The sequence below is a fragment of the Oncorhynchus keta genome, chromosome 2, assembly GCF_023373465.1.
Source record: "Oncorhynchus keta strain PuntledgeMale-10-30-2019 chromosome 2, Oket_V2, whole genome shotgun sequence".
Lineage (NCBI taxonomy): Eukaryota > Metazoa > Chordata > Actinopteri > Salmoniformes > Salmonidae > Oncorhynchus > Oncorhynchus keta.
In genome coordinates, this window is record NC_068422.1 from 52,994,528 (window position 1) to 53,015,132 (window position 20,605).

General features: G+C 44.0%; 1 protein-coding gene across 4 annotated transcripts; it reads right to left on the bottom strand.

Moving 5' to 3' along the window:
* Positions 1-718: 718 nt before the first annotated feature.
* Positions 719-13,941, bottom strand: LOC118402744 (BTB/POZ domain-containing protein 9-like). Of its 4 annotated transcripts, none has more exons than XM_035800977.2 (11): positions 13,761-13,941; positions 10,698-10,910; positions 9,642-10,005; positions 9,135-9,402; positions 7,568-7,787; positions 7,099-7,218; positions 6,706-6,815; positions 3,274-3,463; positions 3,007-3,114; positions 1,871-1,949; positions 719-1,042 (listed from the first exon to the last, which is right to left on the bottom strand). In XM_035800977.2, exons 2-11 carry the CDS (start codon positions 10,880-10,882, stop codon positions 869-871), a joined length of 1,818 nt encoding a protein of 605 aa, XP_035656870.1. In that variant the 5' UTR covers positions 10,883-10,910; positions 13,761-13,941; the 3' UTR covers positions 719-868. The 4 variants fall into 4 exon arrangements, with proteins under 4 accessions (XP_035656870.1, XP_035656843.1, XP_035656859.1 ...); XM_035800950.2 differs by having other exon boundaries at positions 1,844-1,949; XM_035800966.2 differs by lacking the exon at positions 13,761-13,941 and adding an exon at positions 13,101-13,237 and having other exon boundaries at positions 1,844-1,949.
* Between the last annotated feature and the right edge of the window lie 6,664 nt (positions 13,942-20,605).

Sequence of the window (20,605 nt, forward strand, 5' to 3'; positions counted from 1 at the left end):
TAGCCGCTGATAAGCATTTCATTTTTTTTTTTTGGGGTTAAATACAAGCAAATATTGATAAGTCACAATTTCCTAGATATTTAAACGGTTATCAAAACGGCACACCAGGGTAAGCCTACACTAAACACATTTGAAGTGTTTCTAAAATCCCCCATGGGAAAAATTAATGGTGGAAAAACTATTGGAACAATTTAATTATTTGACCACTAGGTTAAGACTCATACTGTGGTACTCTACTGCACCGTTCAACTTCTATCACATCTCCACAAGCATAGAGTTGCCGAATCAAAGTAATTTAGTCGGATGTCCACAAGTGCATTTGGCATAGCGTCTAGGGGTCCATTCCAGATTGGCCCAAAGCTCACCACCTCCATCTCTATACCTACCATTTAGGGTTCATCATTTGATCTAAAGTCTAGCCTAGTTTGTGAATCTGATTCCATGAAATGTACATTTTGATTGCATAAATGCTTTATTAATTCATGCTTGTTATTGAATTCGGTCTTGTCATCAAATCTGAAACACTGGAATAGAGAGCTAAAAGAACAATTGTAGCTTTAGTCTCCAAACACATGGAGAAAGCACTGTAAATGGAGTGAATATATGGATGGGATGGTTAAATTGGTCATTAAAATGAAGAATCAGCTGCTTCTTGAAAAGTAAAAAGAAATGTTGAACTTTCCCTTGTCAGGCACAACATCAACTTAAACAACAAGGGTTTAATTTCATATAAATATATATTTATTTCATTTGAGCAGCATATTATGTCGAGTAACATCACAAAAGAAGCTTGTGTGGATTGAGATGCCTAAGGTAGTGTCTGGTTTTCTCCTGGAGTCTAAGGGGGAGGTTGGGGTTGGCAAACCCCTTAGAGGGGGTGGGAGTGTGAGGACGAGGAGGCAGAGGAAGGCCGGGTGGGGAGTTGGAGCTGGGAGGGTGATTGGGCCTGTAGCGGAGGCTGCTGGGACTTAGAGTTCGGGCTGCCCTCTTTGACCTCTGTGTCGAGCTGGGCAGGGCACTCGAAGTGGACGCAGTGGAACACCTGAGAGACAGAGAGAGGTTATAATACAGATTCAAATAATAAATACAGTGCAAGTGCTGTGATTTTCATTATTTTAGAAAGTATGTTTACATTTGGTTACTTTTACAGCTATGCATGTCTAAGAATATTCAAAGATAAATACACAACGCAGAGTCAAGAGGTCAAGAGGGAATTAATGATCAATGGAAATAGTTGTTTTTCTGTAATGGGGAACTAAAGAGTAATGGGTCAGAGACACGGGAGGAATTTCAGTCCGGGACACGTGGCAAGTTCTTATTGGTTCAAATTGCCTATACATTGAGACTGAAACAGGATACTTGGTATTGGCCCCATTTTATTGCAATAAATTCTAATTGGTCAACCACAGGCGAGTGTTGGGTTATAAATTATATCCTGTCACTTTGTTCTGTGGGGGAGAATCGCTGAGGACATGGAAGAATTACCTACTTTGCAGCATAGCTAAGATTTGTTCTCTTTGAATAAACCTGTTTTATTCACCTGATTTTCTTTGGGATCTGTTTTATTGAAGAACACCATCAACTGCTTACACATGTTAGATTGTTAAAATGCTTTTCTACATGGTTGTGGTCAGACATCATATTCAAATGACCCGAGAAAGAAAGGCTGGTGTGTTACTTTGGATGGATGAAAAATGAGGTAGCATGTAGAAGGGAGAAAGGGTGAGCGAGAAAGAGGGGGAGGAATGGAAGAGGGAAAAAGGGATGGAAGACAGAAAATAAGGAAAGAGTGACAGCTTTGGGACACCATTAGGGGTGTGTGACTCATCGAGGTTCAGCTCACTTCCCGAGCCTGCTCATCTCTCCCCACCTCGTTGGATGTGTTGTGGGTCCCCACGATGCGCACAAAGGAGGCGGGGTGCTTGTCAAACACCAGCGTCTGCCAAGACCTTCAACACCAAGACAAACAATGTTGATATACTTTTGTCCTCCAAGGAGGATGGGCCAATTAATAAATAAAAAGTTGATATTTCTATGGTTGTCCCTAATTGCTCTCCATTCCTTACAGGACCGGTTGGAAATAGGAAGCCATTTGGGATGCAAGCCATCATATTGTATTTGACAAAGTGTCCAATAAATTAGAGCAGAGTTGTTCAATCAATGTAAACCAAAAGCTTAGTCCTTAAATATATATTGTCTTTTCTTGTTAAATTCTAGAGTTATTTTATTTTTAATTTAACTAGGCAAGTCAGTTAAGAACAAATTCTAAATTTCAATGACGGCCTAGGAACAGTGGGTTAACTGCCTTGTTCAGGGGCAGAACGACAGATTTTTACCTTGTCAGCACGGGGATTCGATCTTGCAACCTTCCGGTTACTAGTCCAACGCTCTAACCACTAGGCTACCTGCAGCCCCGATCTGACCAACAGATCTTTAGTTTGATCGATATGGTCATAAGCTTAAGTGGCTGTCTTTTCTTTTTTTACGGCCAATCTAAAATTGTTAGATAAAAATGCTACTCCTGCAACATTTAAGTAGTTGTAGAGCAGCCAAAACCTTGACAACCAAAAAGTAGGCTTGTGACAAGTATCATGATACTCAGAAAAAGTGTGGCAAGGAAACCAAACATGAAGAGGTCATAGATTATTTTTAAACATGAAGCAGATTAAACATGTCTAGTTTCTAATGTTGGAAACTAACATTATGTTGAGTCACATGTGTTTACTGTCTAAGCTATAGCACATACCATTTGACATAAAGCCAGGACCAAATAGTTTGGTCTGCTTCAAGTTCTTTTTTTGTCACAAAAACAGGGATTTTCACAACCCTATTAAAAAAAGGCTCAATACTTTTTCCTTGTCCATGTTTCCCTACAGTGGAAACTTACAATTTACAGTTGTCCACAAAAATAAAAAAATAAATAAACAGTAAGCAAATAACAGAGAGACCAGCAGAGAAGAGGGACAAGAGAAGAATACATTGAAACAGGGGGATTCACATTCTCACCTGCAAGCCACTTTGGTACGGTCCACCACCTTGGTCCACTGCTGCTGGTTGGTGGACAGCTCGATGTAGTAACTGTAACTGCGGTTATCACAGTCCCAGAGCAGCAGTCTGTCCAGAAACATACACAAACCATTGGACTGATGCTGAGGGCAGGGTCTCGGTCACTCCCCCAACCTGAGCTGGATGACAATGGCATCAACTCTGGCTAAAGTTGTGCACTGTATTAGTGCACTATATAGGGTGCCATTTCAGGCACAGCCCCCTTACCTGAGTGATCCCAACATGTAGGGCTGGGCCAGTTGGATGACGATGGCCCCTGAGCCCAGCTGGTGGCAGGTGTAGCCCGAGTCCCAGTCGTAGTTGGAGGTGTCCCCGTTGAGCAGGGCGTTGCGGCTCCGGCTCACACCCTCGATCACACTGGCCCCGCATGCGATGGTTGCCACGTTACGGTCGGGGACTTGAATAGGGGGTGTTGAGGGAGAGGTGAGTGAGGGATTTGGCTAGTAGCTTAATCACATTGGGCTGTTAAGGCCCAAAATAGGTTTCTTACAAGAAAATCAACTGGGGTCTGGAAAACTGGGACTAAGGTGATATTGAATCCATTTTAGCCTTGTAGATCATAAGGAATAAGATATAGACAAGGAGGAGCAGATCCTTGATCAGCACTCCAACGGAGACCTTTTGAATACATGTGCTGACTAGAAACATGCTTCAGTATTTGTGCTTTTTAATCCAGGAATAAAGTCAAAATATACAGAACAAAGATATAAAGAGTTGTTCCCATGGTTTCATGAGCTGAAATAAAAGATCACATAAATCTTTCATTCGCACAAGCTCAGCTCACACAAATTTGTTCACATCCCTGATCATGACGTTGGCCTGTGGGTAAGGTTAATAACCCCCCCCCATAAATACCTTTCTCCCTTCCCTCTCTCTTGACTCTACAGAGGGACTCTTGAATAGCCTTTGTCAAACAGAGTCTGGGAACATCAAACAAGTGGAGGGAAAGGAACCATATTTCAGTAATAGAACCAGTTGAAAATATGCATTGGTACTTAATGAATATGATGTCAGTTCGGTTGTCATCTGAGACATTATGACTGATGACAGGACGACCTAAACTGTACCTGGGAAAGTCTACACATTATAGTTATCAGATTCTCATGGAATTGTTGTGCAATTCAAATGTTTAAATATAACATTATTGGTGAAAAGATTAAATGTAATTTTAGCTTCCAAACGAGAGATTGGGTTTTCACAAGGTTACTGCTCTGCTCAATCAGTGGCCCACCCCTGTGAAGAGACATGGGCTATAAACTATGAAACACACCCTTCTCCCACCATTATATAAAGCCTTGACGAAAATGTAACCTCCTGTTCCGGGTACATTAGGACGACGGTCCGATGTCAGAAGGATTCAGATAGTAACTACAGGATGAAGCCAACCTCAGCATGAGCTTTGGTTGCGAATGGTATGAACTTTGAACTCTTATTCGCTACAGAAGTGATACCTCCTAGCCGTTGAGTTAGCAGCGGCCGCTGTAAACGTGGCTAGGAGAGGACAGACAGAGCATCCCGTGTACCACACAACGACGACACTACAACGTATCCCGATCCCCACCAGGGACGCTCTTCAAAGGACTCTGTTGGGCAACACCGCCTTCCATCTACCGCCAAATTATTGAAGCGCAGCTCAGAGTAAATATTTCTTGCATTTTCCTTTTCCAAATGGGCAGTAATTTAGAATGCATAAGATACTGTATTTACGATAGCATGGCTTCTTCCTTTGTTCCTCAAGTCTTCCCGCTCTTTCACTCAAACACAGCCCCCTTTCCTTTGTGTAGCCAGCTGTCATTTCTGTTCCGTCCGCTAGGGACGTTTACATTCATTAAATAATTTGTAATCAAGGTAAGATTCATTCTGTGTATATGAAATTGTGTGATTAGTTAGGTATTTAGTAAATAAATAATTAAACCCAATTTGTATTGCTGATTCAACTTGTTAGCCAGGGTTCGTGAAGATAACCAAGAATTTATAACTTTCAGATGAGACTGAAATAAGGTGATGATTAATATTGACTGCTATTGATGTAAAATATTACTAGGTCTTTAAGAGTTTATTCGGAAGATAACAGCTCTATAAATATTATTTAGTGGTGCTACGACTTTCCAGTTAATTACATTTACATGATTAGCTCAATCAGGTAACATTAATTACAGAAAAAGGATTTTATAGAATAGCATGTCATATCACTTAATCCGGCATAGCCAAAGACACGACACCTACTATTGAGCATTTCTCCTTTGCCAAGATAATCCATCCACCTGACTGGTGTGGCATATCAAGAAGCTGATTAAACAGCATGATCAACACAGGTGCACCTTGTGTTGGGACAATAAAAGGCCACTAAAATGTGCAGTTGTGTCACAATGACACAGATGCCTCAAGTTGAGAGAGTGTGCAATTGACATGCTGACTGGAGGAATGTCCACCAAAGCTGTTGCCAGATAACTGAATGTTGATTTTGCTACCATACGCCACCACCAATGTTGTTTTAGAGAATTTGTCAGTACGTTCAACCAACCTCACAACCGTAGACCACGTGTAACCACACCAGTCCAGGACATCCACATCAGGCTTCTTCACCTGCGGAATCGTCTGAAAACAGCCACCCGGACAGCTAATGAAAATGTGGGTTTGCACAACCGAAGACGTTCTTCACAAATTGTCAGAAACAGTGTCAGGGAAGTTTATCAGCGTGCTCGTCGTTCTTCACCAGGGTCTTGACCTGACTGCAGTTCGGCGTGGTGACTGACTTCAGAGGGCAAATGCCCACCTTCGATGGCCACTGGCACGCTGGAGAAGTGTGCCCTTCATGGATGAATCCCGGTTTCAACTGTACCAGGCAGATGGCAGAAAGCGTGTAAGGCGTTGTGTTGGAGATCGGTTTGCTGATGTCAACATTGTGAACAGACAACGAACACAATTTAATTTTAGCGATGGCAATTTGAATTCGCAGAGATACTGTGATGAGATCCTGAGGCCCATTGTCGTGCCAGTCATCAGCAGTCATCACCTCATGTTACAGCACGATAATGCATGGCCCCATGTTGCAAGGATCTATACACAATTCCTGGAAGCTGAAAATATTCCAGTTCTTCCATGACCTGCATACTCACCAGACATGTCACCCATTGAGCACGTTTGGGATGCTCTGGATCGACGTGTACGACAGCGTGTTCCAGATCCTGACAATATCCAGCAACGTCATACAGCCATTGAAGAGGAGTGAGACAACATTCCACAATCAACAGCCTGATCAACTCTATGCGAAGGAGATGTGTCGTGCTGCATGAGGCACATGGTGGTCACACCAGATATTGACTGGCTTTCTGATCCACACCCCTACCTTTTTTCTGGTATCTATGACCAAAATATACATATCTGTATTCCCAGTCAACTGATATCCATAGATTAAGGCCTAATTTATTTATTTCAATTAACTGATTTTATTTTATGAACTGTTGCATTTATATTTTTGTTTCCATATAGGTTCAGTAAACCAGCCTTTAGTATCTCTATGTTTAGTATGCCAATACTGAATGTCCAAAGAAAACTGATCTGGGGACATATTTCACCCAATCCCTAATAGAAAAGCTATGAAAATATCCCCAAGAACTGACAGAAAAACATCCTTACCCAGGAGTCCTTTCTCCAGAATGTATCGTCGCTGTGTGAACATGCACTCGAAGGCCACCAGGTGGAACACCTTGTTCACGGTGTTGTGTGTCCCCACAATGCGTACATACCTGTGAGACAAAACAACTCATGAGACAAGTAGCCGAATTGTATGAATGTAAAGATACCATATCACACTAGTCTATAGGTGCATGATTATGCTACACCGTCATATTTAACCAAATACATCCACAGTTGTCATTTTACCCCCATTGAAAAATGTCCACTTCATTAATTTGACCAGGCAATTCCCTTCAATACCAATTCTTATTTACAATGATTTTCAAAATTCTCATTTATAAGAGGGGGAAGCAAGTTTTTGCTTTGCGGTTTGGTCTCTGTGTGTTAGTTTACCTGCAGACACGCGCTGTGAAGAATAGACTCTGCCAGGAACGACAGAGAAACTTGGAGTGGTCCACTACACGCACCCAGTCCAGCTCATCCATAGACACCTCCACATAGTAAGAGTACGACCTAGATAGAGAGAAAGAGTGATGTACAGTATCACAAATCCATGATTAGGGTCATACTAATTTCTTGACACAATCCAACAGATGCCTTAATATTTGGAAACAGAATCTATCAAAATCTATTTCAAAAAAGAAAATGCAAGCAGAAGTGAACATTCAGACTGCCTAACATGAATGAAGAATTTCACCCAGGTTTGAAAGGTGTTACGGGGTTCTCTTTTGCAGTTGCAATGCAAAGATCAGATCTCAAATTGGCTGAAGTGTTTGTCTAAGGAACCCCAATAATATCATGGAGATGTGCAATTACAAGAAGAAAGAAACCGTCACCACCAACAATTTGTCAATGGTGTTACCTGCTGTCGCGGTCCCACAGCAGCAGGCGTACGTGGTTGACAATGTAGGGTTGGCCCAGCTTGACTTGGATGCCTGCTCGCCCGTCCTCCTCGATGGGGTGCCGGGAGAAGCCGTGGTCCAGGTCATAGTTCTGCGTGTCTCCGTCCAGCAGCGCCGACTTCAGCTCGCCCTTCACCACCTGGGCACCGTGCTTCATGGTGGCAATGTTCTCCTCAGGGACTGGTGGGTGGGGGGGGGTCAAGGAGCACCGTTTAGGTCACTTTCGGTATCAGCTAGTGGTGTATTCAAAAGCATTAGAAAGAGGTGAAAGGGGAAGCATAACCCGATCCTCACAGAAGTTACCATCAGTTACCATTACTATTTGCTCAAAAAATGCTACCCAGTTAATGCTCTTCACGTTTACTAATCATTCTCTATCTATACTGAACATGGTCCCATGTTTCATAAGCTGAAATAACAGATCCCATAAATTTCCTATACACACAAAAAGCTTTTTGCAAATATTTTTCCCCCTACAAAATTGTTTATGTCCCTCTGTTAGTGAGCATTTCTCCTTTGCCAAGATAAACCATCCACCTTACTGGTGTGGTATATCAAGAAGCTGATTAAACAGCATGATCATTACAGGTAAACCTTGTGCTGGGGAACAATAAAAGGCCACTAGAAATGTGCAATTTTGTCATCCAACACAACACCACAGATGTCTCAAGTTGAGCGAGGATGAAAATTGGCATGGTGACTGCAGGAATATCCACCAGAGCCATTGCCAAATAATTTAATGTTTATTTCCCTTCCGTAAGCCCCCACCAACATCACTGTAGAGAATTTGGCCGTACGGTCAACCGGCCTCACAACCTCAGACCACGTGTAACCGCACCAGACGAGGACCACATTCGGCTTCTTCACCTGCGGGATCATCTGAGACAAGCCACCCAGACAGCTGATGAAACTGTGGGTTTGCACAACCGAAGGGCAAATGCTCACTGTCGATGGCCACTGGAGAAGTGTGCTCTTCACGGATGAATCCCAGTTTCCACTGTACCGGGCAGATGGCGTGTATGGTGTTGTGTGGGCGAGTGGTTTGCTGATGTCAACATTGTAAACAAAGTGCCCCATGGTGGCAGTGGTGTTATAGCATGGGCAGGCATAAGCTACAGACAACGAACACAATTGCATTGGGAGTGTGACAACATTCCACAGGCCACAACCACCAAACCACCTGAGCAACTCTACGGGAAGGAGATGCATCGTGCTGCATGAGGTAAATGGTGGTCACACCAGATACCAACTGGTGTTCTGATCTACGCCCCTACCTTTTTTTAAGGCATCTGTGACCAACAGATGTATATCTGTATTCCCAGTCATGTGAAATCCATAGATTAGGGCCTAATGAATTTATTTCAAATTGACAGATTTCCTAATATGAACTTTAACTCAATAAAATGTTACATTTAAATTTTTGTTCAGTGTAATTTCAACAAGTAGACACACAACCACAGTTTTGGCAAAGACTGATGTCCACGTTTAATAGTGTTATTATGGCTGGATAGTTGACCAGTTACTCACTGAGCATGCCTCGGTAGTTAAGGTCCATGTCGCGGCTCTCCGAGCGCGTCTGAATGGCGTCGAGCAAGTTGTCGGGACTGAGGAGGCCAGAGGGCCGCACCACATTTAGCATCTCCATCAGGCTCATGAGGGGCAGGCGCACTGCCGACATCACTTCCTGCGCTGCCACCTCGTTACAGTTGTGCCGGCACCAGCGGCACAGCGCCTGGAAGATCTCCCGCTCGGTGGCGGCAAACGAGTCCCTCTGCACCACAGCCAGAAGAGCAGTCTGCAGAGGGAGAGAAAGGACATGGACCCTTTTCATCTAAATCCATCCACCATAACATAGTGTCAACTTTTATCCATCCATGCAACATACTTTCATCATAACTTCTTTCAACTGTTCGTTTGTCCAGCCATCCATCTCATCATACCTTTTCAAGTTCTTTCATACAGTTTTACCTTTTATCCATCTATCCATATACAGCATTTTATTACTAGGTATTTCCACGTTTGCCACTGTCTCACCTTAGAGAGAGTGAGGAAGCAGTCTGAAGCCAGCACCTCGGGCGCCTGCCGGTCCATGTAGGCGCAGCACGCCTGCGCCAGGCTCCCCAGGCAGTAGAGGCTGGCCACATCGTACACCAAGCATACATTCTGAGTGTGCAGCACCGTGCGCAGAAACTCACAGGTGCTGTCCTCTAGTGGCTGGAGGCCGTAGCGGTGCGCCAGACCCAGGAAGTCCAGTAAAACGTCCTCACGGGCCGTACTCAGGCTTGCCCGGCCCGTGTACAGGTACTGCAGGAGCATGGAGAATGCCTCGACCTGCGTGTCCTCCAGAGGCACCTCGGCCTGGGGCTGGGACTCCTTCATGCCATTAAAGAGCATGGCTCTGTGGAGGGATGGAGGGATGCTTGTCAGGTTTGTGTAAAAAAGGGGTTGGGAGCACCGTCATCCTGAAGAGTTATGGGAGGATTTCAACCCAGCACTGCAGCGCCTGATTCAAATAGGCTAGTTGGGTCAATCTCAAATGGATACATTGGTTATGATACAAGGACCAGTGTCATGTTCCTTAGCCACCAAACAAACAGGGAGGGATAACATTGACCAATTGGCTAGAATGCGCTAATCTTCGTGCCCTAAATGAACACGACCCAGCCTTGCCAACTCATGGTTCAGAGACAGTGACTAAAGTGACCTGTAGTCACTAGTAGGGTTGGCACAATTACCGTATAACTGTGTTACTAAGGATTATGGATGAAGACCGTCATGAAAACAAAATAAGCCTCATAACAGCTGACAAAGCAGACAGCTGTGATTTGTGTGGTTGAGTCAGTTTCTGCTGTAACATGGTCTCTACACTAACATGGACATGAAACGTTGTTGCTCCTAGCTGAAACATGCCAGATGTTGTAGCCAACAAGTCTTTGGTTGCCTAGGCATCGCCCCTCTCCTGCAGCAGCACATACAGTCATGAACAGAGGAAAGGATAAAATGTGAGTCTTTAAAAAAATAACTCTTTAAAAACATATTACGGTATCCGCAGTAATATGGCTGACCAATAACAGTCCCAGCCGTAGTTACCTGAAATATTGGCACCGTGACGCCAAGATGACCCGGTGGGCAGGGAAGCGCTTCCCCTCGACAACAAAGGTGACATCACTGTACTCCTCGCCAGACACCAGAGCGCCCAGGTGCTCCGACAGCAGGTGCAGGTGGTCTATCTCTGACACCGAGGTCAGTGACCGCAGGGGGTGGCTGTTACTCATGGCACACAGCAAGATGGCACCGTCACATCTGGAGGGAGAGGGAGAGAGGAGTAATTTTACATTCACTGCTTATTTTTCAATGAATTTCAGTTTAAATCAAAGCCAAGTCACGTGACTAAGTGGGTTAGAGCATGTTATTGAACACATTCTTGGCATTGGTATCCGAGATATGCCTACAGGCTACAAAGCGATCAGAATTCTTGAATAAGTCACTGATTAATCAGAACCACAACTGCAATTTGGATTTCATGCACAGTATGGCCATTTCCTGAAAAGTAACAATTAGGTTAGGTTAATCTAGGCCTATAAGACATCACCTTTACTAATTAAAGTGTGTCAAGGGCTCCAAAAGGTCTGTCTCAAGACAAGAAAGTAACCTTGTTATTGAGGAAGTAGCTGCTGTTAATAAAATGCACTTGTCAAACGTACAGAAGGTCATGCTATTCGTGCAGTCAAAGTTCTGATCATTTGGCAATGAAACTAAGGGTGTGAGATGGCAATGATGACATAGCTATCCGATGGAGAACATACAGTAAACCTATCACAGCCATACCACAGATAGATCCTGTGAAATGTCTCTCATTGCTCTATAACTGAAGCATCCGGTTGGAGTTTCCACTCAATACCAAATATGGTGATGCAAAGAAGCCCAGTGGGCAGCAAGTGGGAGAAGATGGAGAAAGATAGATTTCGGCCAATATTCTGCCAATTTTCTCATCGATTAAACATTTAATCTCCATACAGTTTTCTGTTTCCCAAAACCAAAATCTGTAACAGAGTGGACAGCGTTTTGAAAACTTTACCCATTGCCAAAGTAAAAAAAAAATGGAGTTTAGAAGGAGTGCATGGCTAATTGAGTTATTGTGCACTTCAGAGTAGGCGTTCCCTAACAGAAATATGCAAATAAATGCAAGAACACACCAATAGGATCCCACTAGCTCGTGCTTGGCTCTGCCCACTATGATTAATTTGCTACCATTGGAAACAACAGGCTATGGTCTATCACTTTGACCTTACCAACTGTTAGCTAACTCGATATCAAATTGTTGACATCAACATTACATTAGCTACCCGACACTGTACTAGATAACTTGTACTAGCTAGCTGTTTTTTTTTTGTATTGAGTCACACGAACATTGTGCAAAACACCACCCAACAAAAGCATAAAACCAGAGACACAAAAAAAAGCATTTTACACTATAGACAAGTTACATTGAAAAACACTAGATACTTTGATAATTTGCTATTTATACCTATTAGGGATGTTATATAATATATTAAAATCAATGAGAAAAATATTTTATGTTTTTTTTTCACCCATTAAATTAATTTTATGCATGAAAAGATTAGGAGACAGATTAAATACGGATTTTTAAGACAAGACAATTTAGACATGGATTATGTGTGTGCCATTCAAAGGGTGAAAAATATTTAAGTGCTTTTAAATATAAAATAATAATAAAAGTGCTTTTGAAAGGGGTGTGGTAGTAGGTGCCAGGCACACAGGTTTGTGTCAAGAACTGCGACACTGCTGGATTTTTCATTCTCAACAGTTTCCGTGTGTATCAAGAATGGTCCACCACCCAAAGGACATCCAGCCAAGTTGACACAACTGTGGCGTCAACATGGGCCAGCATCCCTGTGAAGTGCTTTTGACACCTCGTAGAGTCCATAGCCCATCGAATTGAGACCGTTATGTTTTGTACACTCAGTGTATTACACATTGTCTATCAGGAATATCAATAACCACTAAAACGTTGCCTTTAAAATTGTGGGCTAGAATGGCAACCCCCGCTGAATCAAGAGAGTCGTTCGCTAACCATGTCATTGACATTTCCAAAAAGTATTTTCTTCCGAGCATGAATGCGTCTCTTGTACAAAAATAAGATCCGCATCGCAGTCTTTCCAAAATAGAAAACAGTAACCAGCTTCAAATCAAATCAAATAATAGAAAGTAAGAACTTCTCTGTGAACAAAAAACTCGCGAAACGGGATGCAAAACAAGATTATCACGGAGCGGGACCATTTGTTTTATTGACCTCCAAGGAGATGGGCAACATCCACAGCATTATCCATGTACTTCTATCAAAGCTCAGGTGCCACATTCAGGCTGATATCACCTTTACATTTTCGTTGGTCTCTTCTGGAACCCCGTTTGTTGATAACTTGAATCTCGCTAAATGCAACATTCACAGACGCATAATGCGTTCTCCCTCACCATCTTCTCCAGGTTGTCAGCCCTTCATTGGATGATGTTCGCATGCAGATCATAAAGGGCGATATCATTTCCCTTCATCTTGTGGGCAGGGCTTTATATGGGTCTGCGTTATCCGAGTCACTCAAAACCCCTTCCGCATCAGTAAGCATGTCGTCCTCAGATGAGTCAGAGCCAAGGGGAGGGATGTCTGTCGAGTAATCATGTTCAGTAACTAGCTAACGTTTCTATTCTTCACAGCATCCTTGTGGCTAGCTTAGCCTTCTTTACATTATCCTCTTGTGACATGTTAGAAGGTTCTTTCGACTAATGGATGAATTATTTTATAGTCCTAGTTCAAGTTTTTTCGTGGCTTCTAAAAAAAAAAGTTTGAAGGATATTAAAGTTTAAATTAGGCGGACACGGTTGTAGCGACCGCACTTGTCGCCATCTTGACGTTAGTCACCCCATAGTTAGTACAACTGAGGTCGCTTCCAGCTAACGTTAATTGGCCAGTTTATTTATCTCACTGACATTTGCATGTAGTTCAATCGCTGACACTATTAAATATCCATACGCTGCGGGAGGCTTATCGACGTAAATAAGTTCCCAGCGTTAGCCAGCTAGCTCTGGTTAGCTAGCTTGCTCTGCTAACGTAACTAGCAAATACATCGATTTCCTTACCTGAGCTGAAGTCGTTATATTGTCTTCCCCTTTCAAGTAACAGCACCTTCTTTTAGCAAACCTGAACACTGTCAGTAGCAAAAGTAAAATAGCATAGATGCAATATCAAGCACAGGGATTTCAGTTGCAAACAAGTAGCTATGGATGCTAACCGGATGTTGTTAAGTAATGAAATGCGGCAGTTACGTAATCAGTCATTTATGAGCGCCTCTGTGGCGAGGATACATACATATCCTACCTACCAGCAAAATGTGTGCTCGTAAAAAATATTTCTAGCAATAGAATGCATTTTTATATTTGACTATAAAGCATTTTGAAATTGAATCAGCTAAAATATTGTGCATAATTTATGTACAATGATGGTCAGATTGGGAATTTAACCAAGACACTGGGGTTAAGATATCCCTCTAGTGGTGTAGGGGCTCTGCTTTGGCAAAGTGGGTGGGGTTATATCCTACCTGTTTGGCCCTGTCCGGGGGTATCATCGGATGGGGCCACAGTGTCTCCTGACCCCTCCCGTCTCAGCCTCCAGTATTTATGCTGCAGTAGTTTATGTGTCGGGGGGCTAGGGTTAGTCTGTTATATCTGGAGTATTTCTCCTGTTTTTTCTGGTGTCCTGTGTGAATTTAAGTATGCTCTCTAATTCTCTCTTTCTTAATCTCTCGCGGAGGACCTGAGCCCTCGGACCATGCCTCGGGACTACCTGGCATGATGACTCCTTGCTGTCCCCAGTCCACCTGGTTGTGCTGCTGCTCCAGTTTCAACTGTTCTGCCTGTGGCTATGGAATCCTGACCTGTTTACCGGACGTGCTACCTGTCCCAGACCTGCTGTTTTTAACTCTCTAGAGACAGCAGGAGCGGTAGAGATACTCAGAATAATCGGCTATGAAAAGCCAACTGACATTTACACCTGAGGTGCTGACCTGTTGCACCCTCGACAACTACTGTGATTATTATTTGACCATGCTGGTCATTTATGAACATTTGAACATCTTGGCCATGTTCTGTTATCTCCACCCGGCACAGCCAGAAGAGGACTGGCCACCCCTCATAGCCTGGTTCCTCGTTAGGTTTCTTCCTAGGTTTTGGCCTTTCTTGGGAGTTTTTCCTAGCCCCCGTGCTTCCTGCATTGCTTTCTGTTTGGCGTTTAGGCTGAGTTTCTGTACAGCATTTTGAGATATCAGCTGATGTAAGAAGGGCTATATAAATACATTTGATTTGTTTAACACCCCTACTCTTACAATAAGTGACCACAGATAGTCAGGACACCCTTTTAATGTCCCATCCAAAAGACAGAACCCCACAAAGGATAATGTCCCCAATAACTGGCCTGGAATCAGAGGAAAGAGTGCCTCCTACTCACACACCAACACAACTTCAAGAAGCATCTAGCCTCCCATCCAGGTACCAACCAAGACCAACCCTGCTTAGCGTCAGTGGTAATCCAGCAGTGGAATGCAGGGTGTTATGCTGGTTGCTGCAAATTCTCTGCAGATTCTATGAAATCCTACTACACTTCAAACACAAGTGTTGAAAGTCTTCAGAAATTGTGGTTTCTTTACCAGATAGATTCCAGGGCCCGTATCCACAAAGAATCTTAGAAAAGGTTCTAGGAATCCTGTTAAACCTGTTTTAAGAAGAAGAAAAATCCCAGTTCAGAGAAGGTTGTAGGATGATGTTAAGACACTGCCCAGACAAAGTCTAAACCAGCAGTAAAATCAACCAGAGATTTGGATATAATGAGGTTAATGGCAGTTGGAATCCAATACATGTTGCATTACCGCCACCAATTAGACTGGGGTCCCTTATACTTTGCAAGGAATAAAGGGAAAGGGAACATATAAATAGAAAATGCCCTGCCATCTAATCCTACATTCATTGAAAACCCACCACCCTATTCCACTATTTAAACCTATCTGGTCCTACCTCAGGCCTACGGCCTGGGAGGACGGGACTCCACCACTCAACACACCCTCTAAATCTTCTGACGTCAGATCTTGTACACCCGCCACAACCTTTATTTTCTGTGACTAACATTCCATCTCTGTGGTACAGTTGATAACCATCGCTATGCACGCTAAAAAGCCTATCTTACAGAAGCATATACAATACATGACTAAAAGTATGTGGACACCTGCTCTTCGAACATCATTCCAAAATCATGGGCATTAATATGGAGTTGGTCCCCCTTTGCTGCTACTACAGCCTCCACTCATCTGGGAAGACTTTCTATTAGATGTTGGAACATTGGAAGCAAGTCCCTGCAGTATTCAGCCACAAAAGCATTTTAGTGACATCGTGCACTGATGTTGGGTGATTAGGCCTGACTCGCAGTCACCTGAAATGCATTTAATTAACAGGTGTGCCTGGTTAAAAAGTGAATTTGTGCTAGCTGTGCCACAAGAGATCCTGGTTCGAGTCCAGGCTCTGTGGCAGCTGGTCGTGGCCAGGAGACCCATGGGGCGGCGCACAATTGGCCCAGCGTCGTCTGGGTTAGGGGAGGGTTTGGCCGGCAGGGATGTCCTTGTCCCATCGCGCTCTAGCGACTCCTGTGGCAGGCCGGGCACATGCACGCTGACAGGGTCACCAGGTGTACGTGGTTTCCTCCAACACACTGGTGTGACTGGCTTTCGGGTTAAGCAGGCATTGTGTCAAGAAGCGGTGCGGCTTGGCTGGGTTGTGTTTCAGAGGACGCACGGCTCTCGACCTTTGCCACTCCCGAGTCCGTACGGGAGTTGCAACGATGAGACAAGACTAACTACCAATTGGATACCACAAAATTGGGGAGATAAAGGGTAAATAAAATAGTTTAAAAAATGTCAGAGGTAGTAAGAACGCCTGTGGGAGGAGGGGCATTCTTCTTAACTAACCACATGACCTTTGTTTTGGAGGTGTTCAGAACAGTGTTAAGAGTAGAGGAAGCTTGTTGGACACTAAGAAAGCTATGTTGTAGAGCATTTAACACACAATCCGGGGAGGGGCCAGCTGAGAATAACACTATCATCTGCATATAAATGGATGAGAGAGCTTCCTACTGCCTGAGCTGTAAATTGAGAAGAGCGTGGGGCCTAGGATTGAGCCTTGGGGTACTCCCAGGGGGTACTCACTTGGTGACAGGCAGTGGCTGAGACAGCAGATTTTCTGACTTTATAAACTGCACTCTTTGAGGTAGTTAGAAAACCAGACCAAAGACCCCTCAGAGACACCAATACTCCTTAGCCGGCCTACAAGAATGGAATGGTCTACCGTATCAAAAGCTTTAACCAGATAATAAAAATAGCAGCACAATATTGCTTAGAATCAAGGGCAATGGTGACATCATTGAAGACCTTTAAGTTTGCAGTGACACATCCATTAACCTGAGCGGAAACCAGATTGCATAACCAAGAGAATACTATAGACATCAAGAAAGCCAGTCAGTTGATTATTGACAAGTTTTTCCAACACTTTTGATAAACAGGGCAAAATAGAAATAGGCCTATACTAGTTAGGATCAGCTTAATCACGCCCTTTAAATAAAGGACGAACTGTGGCTGCCTTCCAAGCAATGGGAACCTCCCCAGAAATGAGAGAAGTTAAAAAGGTTGGAGATAGACTTTGCGATGATAGGGCAGGAACCTTAAAGAAGAGAGGGTCTAAACCATCTGACACAGATGTTTTTTGGGGTTCAAATTTAAGGAGCTCCATTAGCACCTCAGAGTCAGTGACTGCCAGCAGGGGGAAACTTTGTAGAGAGGCAGGGGAAAAGGAGGGAGAGGCATCAGGGATAGTCTCATTTGAAGGCGTGGGAGATGAGAAAATGTTGGACGGGCAAGGAGGAATGGCTGAGTCAAATAGGAATCCTGACTTAATGAAGTGGTGATGTAAGTCGCTCTGGATAAGAGCGTCTGCTAAACGACTTAAATGTTCAATGTTAAATTAAAGAGCTCAGCAATGTGCTTCTTGTCAATAACAACCACATCATCAACATTAAGGGACATGGGCAGCTGTGATGAGGAGGGTTTATTCTCCAGGTCTTTAACCGTTTTCCAGAACTTCTTGGGGTTAGACCCACAGAGAGAGAACTGCTCCTTAAAGTAACAAACTTTGGCCTTCCGGATAGCCTGAGTGCACTTGTTTCTCATTTGCCTGAATGAGAGCCAGTCAGCCTGAGTATGCGTGTGCCGATCCTTTCGCCAAATGCAATTCTTGAGATGGAGTAACTCTACAAGATCACAGTCGAACCAGGGGCTGAACCTGTTTTTAATTCTAATTTTCTTTATGGGAGGCGTTTGTTAACAATACCACTGAAAATATCAAAAAAGAAGGTCCAAGCATCTTTGACAGAGGGGATCAAGCTGATTCTATACCATTTTAGAGAGGTCAGTTCATGAAGGAAGGCTTGCTCAATAAAGTTTTTTTAGCAACTGTCTATGACAAATCAGAACAGGTCGTTTCACTGAGCAGCCATTACAAATAAAGGCTGTAAAACAGTGATCAGTAAGGTCATTACAGAAAACACCAGACTGATACCTATCAGGATTATTTGTGAGGATAACGTTGGGGAGAGTAGCCTTTTCTGAGTGTTTGGAGTCATACCTTGTGGGATTGGTGATAATCCGAAAAAGATTTAGGGAGTTCCATTGCTTTAGGACTTGGTCAGGTGGTTTAAGCATGTCCCAGTTTAGGTCACCTAGCAGGACAAATTCAGACTTAGTGTAAGGGGCCAGGAGAGAGCTTAGGGCAGGTAGTGTACAGGCCGGTGCTGATGGACGACGATAGCACCCAGCAACAGTCAACAAAGAGCTATTTAATATTTAAAGTAAAAAAAATTGTCCCATTGAGCTATAATAAGAACTAGAGACAGCCTCCAAGATACCCGACCAAAATCTACTTGCGTACGCTGATTCGTGGAGGCTGACATCTTACTAGTTCAAGTTTCAGGATCCCATTAGTACATGTGCACTAGCACTGGAGCCCAGCCGAGCACAGTGTGTGCAGCAGCTTGCACATGCATTCCAGCGCGAGCTAAGAGCTGGGTCTGGATCAGTGGGGGAGGGGATATCTGCAGGCATTAAGCACCACCACACAACCCTGTCACAACCACTGGAAACATGAAGAACATTTTGTGTTTTTAGGACTATGAGGACAGTGCTTCTAGCTTGCTCTATACAGTTGAAGTCGGAAGTTTACATACACCGTAGCCAAATAAATTTCAACTCCATGTTTCACAATTCCTGACATTAAATTCTAGTAAAAATTCCCTGTCTTTGGTCAGTTTGGATCAACACTTTATTTTAAGAATGTGAAATGTCAGAATAATAGTAGAGAGAATTATTTATTTCAGCTTTTATTTCTTTCATCACATTCCCAGTGGTCAGAAGTTTACATACACAATTAGTATTTGGTAGCATTGCCTTTAAATTGTTTAACTTGGGTCAAACGTTTTGGGTAGCCTTCCACAAGCTTCCCACAATAAGTTGGGTGAATTTTGGCCCATTCCTCCTGACACAGAGCTGGTGTAACTGAGTCAGCTTGCAAGCCTCCCCCTTTTTCCTCCAAACATAACGATGGTCATTATGGCCAAACAGTTCTATTTTTGTTTCACCAGACCAGAGGCCATTTCTTTGTCCCCATGTGCAGTTGCAAACCGTAGTCTGGCTTTTCTATGGCGGTTTTGGAGCAGTGGCTTCTTCCTTGCTGAGCGGCCTTTCAGGTTATGTCGATATAGGAGTCGTTTTACTGTGGATATAGATACTTTTGTACCCGTTTCCTCCAGCATCTTCACAAGGTATTTTGCTGTTGTTCTGGGATTGATTTGCACTTTTACATTTACATTTTACATTTAAGTCATTTAGCAGACGCTCTTATCCAGAGCGACTTACAAATTGGTGCATTCACCTTATGACATCCAGTGGAACAGCCACTTTACAATAGTGCATCTAAATCTTTTTGGGGGGTGAGAAGGATTACTGACCCTATCCTAGGTATTCCTTGAAGAGGTGGGGTTTCAGGTGTCTCCGGAAGGTGGTGATTGACTCCGCTGTCCTGGCGTCGTGAGGGAGTTTGTTCCACCATTGGGGGGCCAGAGCAGCGAGGGGGGGTTTAATGGCACAGGCAGGGAGCCCAGCCAACAGCGAGTTGCAGTAATCAAGACGGGAGATGACAAGTGCCTGGATTAGGACCTGCGCCGCTTCCTGTGTGAGGCAGGGTCGTACTCTGCGGATGTTGTAGAGCATGAACCTACAGGAACGGGACACCGCCTTGATGTTAGTTGAGAACGACAGGGTGTTGTCCAGGATCACGCCAAGGTTCTTAGCGCTCTGGGAGGAGGACACAATGGAGTTGTCAACCGTGATGGCGAGATCATGGAACGGGCAGTCCTTCCCCGGGAGGAAGAGGAGCTCCGTCTTGCTGAGGTTCAGCTTGAGGTGGTGATCCATCATCCACACTGATATGTCTGCCAGACATGCAGAGATGCGATTCGCCACCTGGTCATCAGAAGGGGGAAAGGAGAAGATTAATTGTGTGTCGTCTGCATAGCAATGATAGGAGAGACCATGTGAGGTTATGACAGAGCCAAGTGACTTGGTGTATAGCGAGAATAAGAGAGGGCCTAGAACAGAGCCCTGGGGACACCAGTGGTGAGAGCGCGTGGTGAGGAGACAGATTCTCGCCACGCCACCTGGTAGGAGCGACCTGTCAGGTAGGACGCAATCCAAGCGTGGGCCGCGCCGGAGATGCCCAACTCGGAGAGGGTGGAGAGGAGGATCTGATGGTTCACAGTATCGAAGGCAGCCGATAGGTCTAGAAGGATGAGAGCAGAGGAGAGAGAGTTAGCTTTAGCAGTGCGGAGCGCCTCCGTG

Coding starts and splice junctions, on each gene's coding strand:
- LOC118402744 (XM_035800950.2), bottom strand. CDS start 10,882: ATGAGTAACAGCCACCCCCTGCGGTCACTGACCTCGGTGTCAGAGATA. Junction 6,816..7,098: donor TTCACAGCGCGTGTCTGCAG/GTAAACTAACAC, acceptor TTTGTCTCACAG/GTATGTACGCATTGTGGGGA. Junction 1,043..1,843: donor GAGATGAGCAGGCTCGGGAA/GTGAGCTGAACC, acceptor TCTGTCTCTCAG/GTGTTCCACTGCGTCCACTT.